The sequence below is a fragment of the Dermacentor variabilis genome, chromosome 9 (genome assembly GCF_050947875.1).
Source record: "Dermacentor variabilis isolate Ectoservices chromosome 9, ASM5094787v1, whole genome shotgun sequence".
Taxonomy (NCBI): Eukaryota; Metazoa; Arthropoda; class Arachnida; order Ixodida; family Ixodidae; genus Dermacentor; species Dermacentor variabilis.
The window spans coordinates 68,658,842-68,670,782 of record NC_134576.1 but is presented as its reverse complement, the minus strand read 5'-3'; the positions used below and the strand labels follow the sequence as shown (position 1 = coordinate 68,670,782).

The 11,941-nt window shown below is 45.8% G+C and overlaps 1 protein-coding gene across 4 annotated transcripts in view; it reads right to left on the bottom strand.

The window, feature by feature from the left end:
* Nucleotides 1–280: 280 nt before the first annotated feature.
* Nucleotides 281–11,941, bottom strand: part of Src42A (Tyrosine-protein kinase Src42A) — a 95,949-nt gene continuing 84,288 nt past the window's right edge. For 3 of the 4 annotated variants that reach the window (XM_075704445.1, XM_075704446.1, XM_075704447.1), the window contains 2 exons: nucleotides 8,177–8,361; nucleotides 282–6,387 (listed from right to left, as the gene is read on the bottom strand). In XM_075704445.1, coding sequence (XP_075560560.1) covers nucleotides 6,205–6,387; nucleotides 8,177–8,361 — 368 coding nt within the window. In that variant the 3' untranslated portion in view covers nucleotides 282–6,204. Of the gene's footprint in view, nucleotides 6,388–8,176; nucleotides 8,362–11,941 lie in introns of all 4 variants that reach the window. The other variant, XM_075704444.1, reaches the window with a different exon arrangement.

Here is an 11,941-nt window from a genome sequence, read left to right as displayed (position 1 = left end):
TCTTGATGCTTAATACTTTGGAAATATTAATTATTTGTGCAGGTTGCCGAACAAAGCTACAGTGGCTGACTGACAGGTGTCAGCTACTTAGTCACCATGGCTAAAATTACGGCTTGTGGAGGTCTTTCCTCTCGGTATCCTGCCACCATTTACAACGCGAATTCTCAAAGTTGTACGGAAACAAACAGCACTAAAACTGATGTATGTGGTGTATATTTGAGTCACCACAGACAAATCACGCAAGAATGTTGCAGACTGAAACAAAATTTTATTACAAAAGTTAAACCCTTCCACCCCCCCCACCCCCCTTCTGTCAACTGTCAGCTCTGCGATTCTCAATGCAGCCTTTGTTTTCGTATTTAAGCAAGGCTGGTCTTTCACTTTCTTTCTTGCTACGTAGATCACATGCACAAACTCGTACTGTAAAGCAAACAAGAACAATAGACACGTCCAGTTTGATAAACACTATAAACATTCTTCACAAGAGGAACAAGCAAGCACAGTCAGAAATAATTAAACTTGCACGCCTATTAAAGGTGCACTAGAGTTTGAACTGCTTGAAACATTGTAAGGAACATGCATCAGTGCAGCACAGATTTTGCACAGAGGCCATAAGCAACAGACATTTCTTCAACTGTGCAAATGAAAACAGCATCCGCCACATTATTGTTTCAAGAAGGCTTTTGCCTGGCAGGTGAGAAGATGGCAGAAGCGACATGGTTGTATGCACAGAGACAATATTTTTCATCCCGACCTTTAAGCTACCATCTTCCTTTCTTAATGATGCCTGCACAAAATATGGGCACCCTCAGAAGGACATTTAGGCAAGTTTGTATTATTTTCTGCGGCACATTGTTTTGAATAGTCGGTTGTGGTGCTTGTGTGTACATGTGATCACTCATGTACATCTCCTGCAAGCCATTTAAGAGAATGGCTGCCCTCAAGCTAAAACTCTTCTAGCGACCTTTAATTTCATTAGCCTTGTGTAAGCAGGTTTGACATCACCTCATCCAAACTTCCACAAGCTCCCAAACAGAAATTAAGTTCAGTTTTTCTAGCACATACTCCGTAAGGAACCATGCAAGTGGAAATTCAAAACTCCATTGTCATTTAGGTAAGAAGGATATACTGCTGACAAATGAAGGAGCGCTAGATCGACGAAAGACAGTAACAAGAAGGCGATAACATGAGTGCTCCGTTTTGTTCTTCGTGTTCCATCTTTCTAGCGCTCCTTTACTTATCGTTCATTACCAGCTCGCCCAGCAGTCTATCCTCCTCAGTTTCATTACTCTTTCCCGTGTTATACGCTAAGCACTCATGCTGTCGCCTTCCTGCTCCCATCTTTCATCGATCTAGCGCTCCTTTAGTTATCATTAATTTAGGCCAACAAGAAATGCTACAGTGAAAGTCTTGGGCAATCATTTTGTTCACGTTGCTAGGCCAGAACGCACTGTTAAATTTCTGGGCTCCTAAATTTTGCCCTTAATTGCTAACTGAGGAACTAAATTTCACATTAGAAAAATGGCAACACTCAGTCAAAGCAACTTGCACTATGCCTGACACATTTGCAAAGCTGTTTTGCAGCTTGAGGATTAGTCACAACAATGCCAGGCAGGCAAGACGACTGCAGAGCCTTTCACATTTGGCAGCCCGAGACAGAAGGCTGTAGTTAATAAAAGTCGCTATAAAAACAAAACATCTCATTTTGTGCACATTTTGTATAGACCAGTCCACAGCATGCCCATTTCCCTGCCAGTTAACAAGAGATTGGGAGCAACTGCTGTCCAATGAAAGCAAACAGGCCTGAGTCACAGTGCAATAGTTCAGTTCAGTACACTGTACTAACATCTGGTTGCACATCCAAACGGCTTCTGGGCAATACGCACAAAAACGATAAAAATATTTTTACACACGAATGCAGCTGACAAGAAATGTTACACTGCAGACAGCACATTTCAGAGCGCCAGCAGGCAACAGTGCTGCTGCAAGTCGGCTCCGACGGCTGTTGCGTACAAAAAGCTAAAGCACTGTCCAGTCTCTTCTTAAGTGATATGGCCAGAGCTTGCCTTGAAGATATGCATGTTTTCCAGTAGACTGCCTACATTTATGAAGGTGACTCGACTCACAGGCTGCCTAAAAAGAAAGAAGGCCGTGGCAGTGTCAAGGAGTAAAAGTGAAACCACTCGGCCACGGACACGTCACATCACGTGACACACTTTCAGAAGATGAGAACCGAAGGATGGTTTTTATGTCGCAACCATTAACAAGTGAGGGTTGCTTGAAAGAACAATGAGCCATGACATCGCTAAAAGAAAAACATCCTAAAAAAAGTAGTAGTAGTACCAGCCCAACCTGATACGAGATACGGACACTTCCCCTGCGAACAGTCAGCTCTGCCTATGATTAGCAGATCTTACCAACTTCACCGATTAGAATGCACCTTTGGAGAACGTTTTTCCAGTTTAAAAAATATAGGAGAAGCACCAAACACAGGCATCAGTGAGAGGAAGTCTTGAGAAATGTAGGATCCATGACAATACGGTCCACAAAAAGAGAGCAGCAAATGGTGTTCACCAATTAAAAATGATGTCATCGATGAGAGATCGAAGGCTGTGTTGGAAAGGAAAGACGATGGAACCACAGGCAACACCATGGAGATCTCGGTTGGCATAGTTGATCACGCAGAGCAGCCTTAGCATAGCTGCCCCCCGGACAAAAGTGTCCCGACGTGACCTCAGTGGCAGTCACCTTTACGGGGTCACTAAAGAGAAACAACAAACGGCTTTAGAGCGACAACATATTCTTCGAAAACTCTATTTCCATTAATTTTGTGATAATAGGCCAGTTATTAAAAGAGAAAAGGAAGGTCAAAGTTCAATATCTTTTTATTTCGTGCCAATACACTGGCACCGGTGCGTCAGCGCGATGTCATGGATTTCAAATTACTTTTTCATACTTGGGCCTCGCTGGCTCAATAAAAGTTCACAAAACTTGCCAGGTGCAATCTTTATCGCCTTTACGCAGTATATTTTTGCAGACAAACGATTAACCAGGTTCGAGCAGACACTATCAAAATCTATGATGTCACAATCAGCTAGTGCGGGAACTTCAAGGTGGTGTCGCCACCTGTCTTCTGCTTTCGCGGCCTTTCTGGCTTACCTCAGCTGACGGTAAGGATGGCTTTCTTATTATTTATTGTAGAAGGGTAATTTACTAATACGGATGGAATGATTTCTCTCTTCACAGTCCCTTCAGATCTTACGAATACATAGCGTGCAAGATCATGACGACATGGCAAAGTGAATTCCTCAATAATGCAGCACATTTTGTCAAATTCATAAACCCAGTTCAGTTCCACGTGCAAATGTATCACTCGCTATCTTTGAATGATCGCACTTGTCAGGTGCCTGCAGTTCCGCATGCCGCTTCCTTCCATGTGAATATAAAGGGACACAACACGCACTTCCGTTGCACGAGTTTCCAAGTAGTCAGCCTCTCCTGTGACAGGCACTAAGTATCTTAATAGGAAGGTTACAGAAAAGGAATAAACGCAACAGCACCACTGCTAAGCAGTCCCGCAAGTCATGGGCGAGCAGAAGTCCGATCTTCAAGTGCAGACGCCCCCGCAGAACTAGGACACCAAGTGAGTCGTGCATGTGGACGACCACAACGCTACGAAGAAGGTTTACACGCTACGCTCCACATCAAAGCGCAGGGATGCCGTCATGATGAGCCCTAGAGAATACAAAAATAGTCAAACAGCTACGCACATAGATAGAGCCTACGGCAAAGTGACGGGCCCGTAAGCCTCGACGGTAGGCTGCCGTCTTCACAAAGCATTTTCTGCCAGAAGAAAAAAAAAAGATTTAGCACAAATTGAAGCAAAGCAAAGTTTTAAAAATGCACGACTAAACCAAAAGCGGTACGTGCTTCTAAAACGGTCCGTGGGAGCCCTAGTTTGTAAGTCATTTTTGTCCAGGGAACGAAGAACAAAACAAATAAACTCCACTGTGTCACATCTCTTCAAACAAAGGCTGACCTCGCAAAGCCTGCTATTGTAAAAATAAAAATAAAAAATACGCAAGCAGACCTGTTGCAAGAGATAAGGCATCACTTAAAAAGCGCTAGCACACAGAAGTAATGCGAAAACGCAACTCGCACACACACACAATTGCAACTCATGTTCACATTGGTTCGGAGCACACAACGCACACACAAGTTTGCGCACTTCAGCACGCCAGCGACGAAAGTGGTCAGCCGGGCACACGTCAGTTTGTCGCAGCTCACTGATGAATGTATGGCAGCGAATGGCAACGGCAGCGGCACCGGAGGTCACAGCCGTGGCCGTCAGGGGGGGTCCGGGCCCCACTCTCCAGAACGCACATGGAACATCACCGCTGTCGTGACGCTGACGGGTGAAGGAGAGAGAGAGACATCTCTCATTTTCGTCCTCTTCCTGGGGGACGACTAGAGTAGGGGAGTTGGTGGCAGCACTGAAGAAGGCCGTACCATGCACTGACGCATCCAGAGAGACAGAGGCCGGGGAAGAGGAAAGCTTGGCAGCACAGCCGCATTACTTGCAAACACTTCAACCATTGCTCGGGTGTCTCTCAACAACACTGCACGCCTTAAGTGACTTTACCGTTGAGCCTCGTCATAACGAAACCGCATACTACAACGCAATATATCTGACATTCATTATATGCATACACTACTGGCGGGGAAAAATTGGCAGTTTTTTACATTACTTTTGTTACCTCTGATAGTTCATTCTGTCTGTGTTTATTAGATCCAGATTTCACTGAACCATGCAAGGCTGGTGCACACTGAAGGCAGTTTCAGAGGCGAAGGCGAGCTGGTCTGCTTACAAATCTGTGCCAGCAAAGTTCACTTACTCTGAACACTGCTACGCTGGGAAACAGTTGCAATGGAAATCGGAACAGGTTTGTGCCTTGATACATGGAAAGCTTAGCTTGCAAAAGAGAAATCTGGCCAACTGAGCGGAGATAAACCTGTGACCGTGACAGGAGATACCGAGAAGGTTTGAATCAGCACTTCTGCCTTTCTTTCCAAATACTAAAACAACAGCTTACGACTACTAAAATAATTCAAGCAGGACAAAAAGAGATTACCACGCAAGAAGAATAAGATATTTGCACTCGCTTTATTTATGAGACTGCATAAACTGTCAAGGGGAACCACAATACGCTGTGCCCTTACTGTAATCGTATGTTATCCCCAAGCCAATAAAAGGTTTACATAAAAGTAAATAATGCAAGTAGCTCGGGGAGAATGTCGCACCCCCCACTGTCATAAGCAATGCCATGCCGCTGCAGAAGTAGATGTAGGGAGCTGACAGAGGAGCTGTCAATTCCTAGCAATGTGTGCTCAGCTATGTCCAGGTTTCAGCAACAAAAGCCACCATGGCTTGTGAAGGTTGCACGTTGAAAACATAGCTCTGTTTTGAAACGCCATAATATTAAGAAAAAGAAAGAGGAATTCCTTGGTAGGTGTAGAGAGGCACCAGAGCAGTGGTTGTGCAATAAGCACGGTAAAGAATATGCCCTCGAGGGCACAAGCAAGGCCAGGGAGATGACACGAAGCCTGGCTGGTTGAAAGAAAACAGGAGGGTACTAGTTGTCCGAGGCAGTTGGCAGGCCTGTGGACATCTGGAGAAGATGTCCTGTGTCCACATCTGGACACAGGAAGGTGGTCACTCCCAGATGCCTTGCTGTTGCCCCAAAACTCGTGGTGCAATAAGCGGCTCCAGTGCAGACAAACCCCACCGGTGTGTCCGTTGCTTCAGTTAAGCTTCAGGCATGCATCTGGAAGCAGCGCTGATTGTCCGCTGTCTCGCCGGCACTGCAGGAACTTGAAGGATATCCTGACCTGTGGACCAGTCAGCCTATGGAGCCCCTGTCGGTTGCAGCAGTTGGAACAGGACTTGACGTTCTCGCTACGAAGGACCACCTACAGAGGTGGTACGTGTCTGCGAGTGTGGCCAGCAGGGGTCACTGTCAGCACCGCGCGGTGACAGCGGAACAGTCTGCCCAGATGCACCGTGAAAACGGAATGGCAGTTGCAGCAAGGCCAGTGGCGGGAGTCGCGCATGTCGCGCCTTTCTCTCTCTCTCCAGCATGTCTCTCAGTAAATGGGCGGCGTGGTTATCGCCTGTGGCTGGCAGCATAGCCCGCCACCGGAACGTCAGTAGGCCATGGCGGCCTCCTTGTACTCCGAACCCTCCATGGTAAAGAAGTCCTCGAGCTTCCACTGCAGAGTCTCAAAAGTAGGCCGCTTCATTGGGTCCTTGTGCCATGTCTCCAGCATGATCTCGTACAGCGCCGGAGGACAGCCTGGAGGGCAGGGCATCCGGTAGCCGTGCTCAACCTAAGGGGTAAAGATTCGATTTGATTGATTTTATTTACCACACACAAGGTACAAAAGAAAATTGCGCATGAAATGTGGTTGGCAAAGTGGGAAAAAAGTTATGCAGATTCCCTGCACAGTAAAGGTGTTGTGTGAAGCATTTTGCAAGTAGCTGGTTATCCAGCATTACTTGGAAATTTGCAAAGCATTACCAGGTGGACAAATACGTTTGTGTAGAGCGAGCAACTGTTTGCGTGAGTGAGCATGTGCGTGACAATAGCAGAAAGATGACGATAGTATGACAGCAATGTCAGAATGCCCGATTTTCTTGTACTCCATTGAAGAAGCGTTACAACCTTTTCTGTTACAACCTGAACCGATCCCAAAGCCGGTACACTATGACACAGTGTCTAAAGCACTACCTGTTACGAGGAAAGAACTGGGGTATAGGTAGAGAGAGCATCAGGCTGCTCCTCTTAAGGATGCAGGATGGAAGCCAGTGGTACAGCCGGGGTGAGGGGGGGGGGGGGGCATACTGGGCACCAGGCCATGTGCTGGCAATAGTGTCTTGAATGAATGTTTGATGTCTAATGGCACAAGGGCGGCAACAGTGTCTTCTGAGCAGGCTTCTTCATCTGATGAATCACTAATTTTAAAGTCATTGCTATCGCTTTTACTTCCAGAAACGAAGTAAACTTTGGTGTCTCAATAATTATCATCCAAAGAGTTGGACGACGTCGGAAGGCTCCTTTTCTGCAATGACAGACCAGCAACACACGTGTCGCCTCCACCGGACGCCATTTATTGAAATAGAAGTTGCCCCCCCCCCCTCCCCAATGAAATGCGAAACGATGGTTAAAGAAGAAGAAATTACCTGCAAAGTGCTGCCATCTGCGAAGCGACACACCAACTAGCTCACAAACGAGCGTGTCTCATTCACCCTACCCAATTTTCTGCTGTCCTCGACTGTGCTTCCCTTTTGTTGACACCCATTCTGTAATTCTAACGGTCCACTGGTTATCTGCCCTACGCATTACAAGGCCTACCCAGCTCTATCTTTTTTTTCTCTTAATGTCTTTTTCGTAATGTGACCCTTTCATAGTGCGTGTGGATTATCTTCGACTCGTGTTTTCTCTGCTTCACTACTACTTCTCTCCGCATGCAAGGTAGAAAACTTGACAAAGCCTGGTAAAATTCCCTGTCTTTCTGTCATCCATCCCTCACTCTCTTGTGGTAAACCCTCAAAAACACAAAATCGGTGTTTCCTTCCCCTTTCCTTCGCAAGGCATGAAGGAGGAAAGGTTTTGAAACACACATGGAAAGTGGACAGGACAGGGAGCCACTATGCAAGGACAACCATTTTCTGTAACCAAACAACAATGTCAGTTAATCATGTTGCTTCCTTGAAAGGTACACCACTGCACTCGCTTTTGCTTTACCACTAACACAGGGCACAAAATATGCAATCTTGAGCAAAAAGAGGCGGGGCTCTGTCAAGGAAACGATCAGTACAGCTATGTGCACTGAGTGATGTTTACTGGACTGAAGCTTTAGCTCAGTGGGAGGCAGTGACAATTCAGTAGGGCACATTATATGTCTGTTCATCTGAATAGCATGTTCAAGTGATGTCACATTGTCCTGAGGGTACCATTACAGCCTTGTACTCTGGGAACGTCTGTATATTTTCTATGCTGTAATTAACCTCAAATGTAATAATAATAAAAATTGACTGCTTGATTGAGTGATGTTTAGTCAGATGATATTGCACCAAAAAAGCCACAAAACACCCCACCCCTCCGCTCCTGCTTACCTGGTGAAGAACCTCGGCGTTGGTCATGCCTGGGTAAGGAATGCGTCCATAGGTGACCAGCTCGGTGAGCAGAATACCGAAAGACCAGACATCCGATTTGATTGAGAACTTGGAGTAGTTGGCCGCCTCAGGGGCCGTCCACTTGATGGGGAAGCGAGCCCCTACACGAGCCTCGTACTCATCCTCTGCAAACAGCGCAACAATAGAGCTCAGTGAGTAACACAACATTTTAAAGGGTCCCTGAAATGATTTTGACAATTTTGCACAAACATACTGTGTCATTAGGGCAGGTCCTACCGCTCATTAATTGACACATCTAAGTGCTCCACATAAATATGTAATTTATTATAAGGCTATAAAAATGTACATCGCTGCCGATCGCAGCGTGCCACTCGGCTGAGTTTTCAGCTGCCCCTGACCATGTGATGCAAGGTGAGTATATGACGCCAGTAGGGCGTGTCATCAATAATTTTTCCAACTTCATGGCGGACAAATGTTGTTTGTAACACTTGAAATGTTAGTTAATTTGTTTCCGTAAGAAAGAAAGTAACAGAAAGAGAATGCACAAGGACAATTTATCACTGCACTCAAGACTTCCGGCACGCAGCAACTGTCAACTGCTTGTGTTACAATGTGCTCCGTGTTGACGAGAGCTCTGTGGTCAGTGTTGGTCTCAATCTTTCTTTTCACGAGCAACATGGTTCTTCCTCATTACGCTGTGGGCAGCAAAGGTAGCAACTGGCAACATGTCAAACTGCAACATCGTGTCCCTCTGCAAGACAGCAGACAAGCGAAGTGGCTACAGCGCATCAGACTGTCGGCATCCGATTGGCGCGAGGATTTGCGTGTTTGCGCCCATCACTACTTTAAGCCAGAGGATACTACCACAATAGTGTTTCGCATGTCTGGTATTCGGGTAAACGCAAGTGCGAGCGGACTGGGCTTGTGCGTTTCGCGGGTGGGCTTGTGCGTTTCGCGGGATGAACGGACGTGCAAACATGAACGGTCTGCACGGTGCAAACATGAACGGTCTGCACGGTGCAAACATGAATGGCCTGCACGGTGCAGCCACGTGATGGCACATGAAAAGCGCCTGCAGTGGGGGAGCAGACGAAGCGTCTGCTCCCCACTGGCTCTGGCTCCAACGGGTCACCGAAACTCTCGATTACACAACCTTCAATACTAAATGTGCGGGAAGACTGCTTACATGATGCCACGCCATCTCGGCAGGCCCACTCTTTGCATATGTGGCAGATTACCTCTCAAGCAGGGTGCGCAGCTGTGTGTGCGCTCAGCCGCGGTTAAAGCCATGCACAGCCACGGCCGAGATGCATGTCAACTTAATCAATCGAATTACAACAAATTAATCAGTCGATCAATTAATTGACTGAGTAACCAATCAATCAGCTAATTAAACTGTAGGTTTGCATTACTCATGTTACCTATATAATTGTGTAATTAGATAAATAATCATTTTTATTAATTAGTTTTGCTATCTGCAATCGAGTATTGATCCTGGGAGTTTTAGAAATTAAGTAGCCAGTCTCTTTATAGAATGTCCATAAGTTGTTTGAGCGATATCTACATACGAAGGAATAGGTTTTCACTGATAAATTTTTCCATGCGTGACACGTAATTGTAAGGATCACATGCGCATTTCCACAGTTGTTGATTTTCTGCAGCCTAACAATGTATAAACAACACTTGTGACTTCTACGGCTAACTATTGTATAACACTTGATTTTATAGTGCCAAATTTTATGAAACGAGTTGGCTCACTCTCGTTTTCAATATGTTTAGCCTTTCTTAGACCCCCTCAAGCATTACCCCACCTCAGAGCATGTGGGGACCTTGAATAAAAAAAGAATTAAGCTACAAACATTCACAAGTGTAATCAGAACAATGAGCCCTTCTTGCAGACCCTGTGTTGTGTCAGGGGGGGGGAGGGGGGCGGACATCGTGGTTTCCATACAGCCCATGGTGAAGTGGTGCCACCTGGTGATGTCTACGAAAGGAGCCTCAGCCACGTGCCCTCCCTGAACACACTACCCCCTACTAATACACTGTACCCCCGCCCCTCACGCGTACTTGATCGCATTACCGTGAGCTCACTCCCCTCCCCCTCTTTCCCTTTGCATGCGTGGGAAAGCGACACTCTTTAAGCCACCATCTTTCTTGTCTCACCCTCGCACACTTTCACTCGCACCTAAAGCACAAAGTGCGAGGGGCAAGATAGGCTCTTATCGCACTTGGACTTCATATGGAACATGATGCAGCTCCATTTTAGGGGTCGCTCTTGTCCTGCCACATCAGATTTGAGAGGTGTGTTTGCAAGCAGCTGCTTGCACTTCAATCATTTGACCATCAGAGTCTGCCGAAGCTTCCATTTATTGAATCGGCATTCCCTTGCGGCGGAAGCAAACTCTTGTTATATTTAAATCGCATACAAACACGTTTCATTATATTTAGGTTTTAAATACATGGTGTTCTATGAACAAGTGGTTATGAAAAGTTTAATACTTCGTTATATTGAGAATCTCGTTGTATTGAAGTTTGTTATATCGAGGTTTAACTGTACCAATGCAATTTATTAAATGCATTTTACACATGTGAAACGTATTAAAATGATGAGAGGGGGTCACTTGCCAAAACCAATGTAACAAAACATCTTACAGTAAACTCTCAGTTGTATGAATGTCGGTTTACCGAATATTTCAGAATAATGAAGTGCCGCGGTTGAACACGAACAAGAGACAACACCTCGAGCAAGATGGTGGAACAGCCTGTTGAAAAACTACCCAACCGAAGACATCTTCTTCATCTCTAAATTCCCCCCGTCCCTCTACACGCAGTCCGTTAAAGCACATATCCTCATTGTCGTCTACATGTCTACATAGAACATGCATCATTTTCCCCCTCTCTAAAAGAGCATCGCCCCGATGCTAAGCAATAAAGTTCGCTTGGCGAAAAGGCAAGTCCGTCTACATCCGTAGTAGATGCATCGTACATCCGTCGTACATGCGTCGTGCAGTCACTCGCTGACATTGGGCTTCAAGCGCACGAGGTGCAGAAGTTTGGAACGGTGTTGGTGGCACCTTGTGCGGTAAGGGCTATCCTTGATAAAATCTCTGACAGTTTTCCTATGCATTCAATGCAAACATTTTTCAGTTAAATCAATTTCTGAATAGTGAATATTTCAGTTGAGCGAACTTGATCAGTGGACCCGGGCTCATTTCTGAAATCTGTTCAACGAAGTTTTGCGCTCCGCAGTGCTGGCGTAGCCGATGCCCGCCAGCCCCAGCAGCGGCCATGTGCAGTGTGACAGTCGGCTGGTTACCTGTGCTGAACTATCAGATCTGGAAATTGTTTCCAGTGTTTGTCCTGAAGAAGAAGAGTGCGACGAGGAAGATGCAACGGCAGAGGCAGATGAAATCCTGTAATTCTAGCCAAGGCTGTAGGATGCGTTGGAAAGTTGCGCGACTTCATGTCTCAGCAACAAGCTATGCCAGAGGAAGCGCACAAAAAAAGACTCTCTGGACAGCTTTGTCACTTTTTGTGCTTTAAGAGCACTAGTACAAATGAAAATTACAGATTTCTTTTTTTTTTAATATGAGATAGGCTGCAACGTAACTGTCACGAACTTTGTATATACTGATGTACGTAACTCCATAAATTGCATTTCACACTTTTGACTCTACGTCTGCTGTGCCCTATGCTGTTCCGTATTCTAGTTCTAGTAGTTAGTTAGTTAGTTAGTTAGTATTC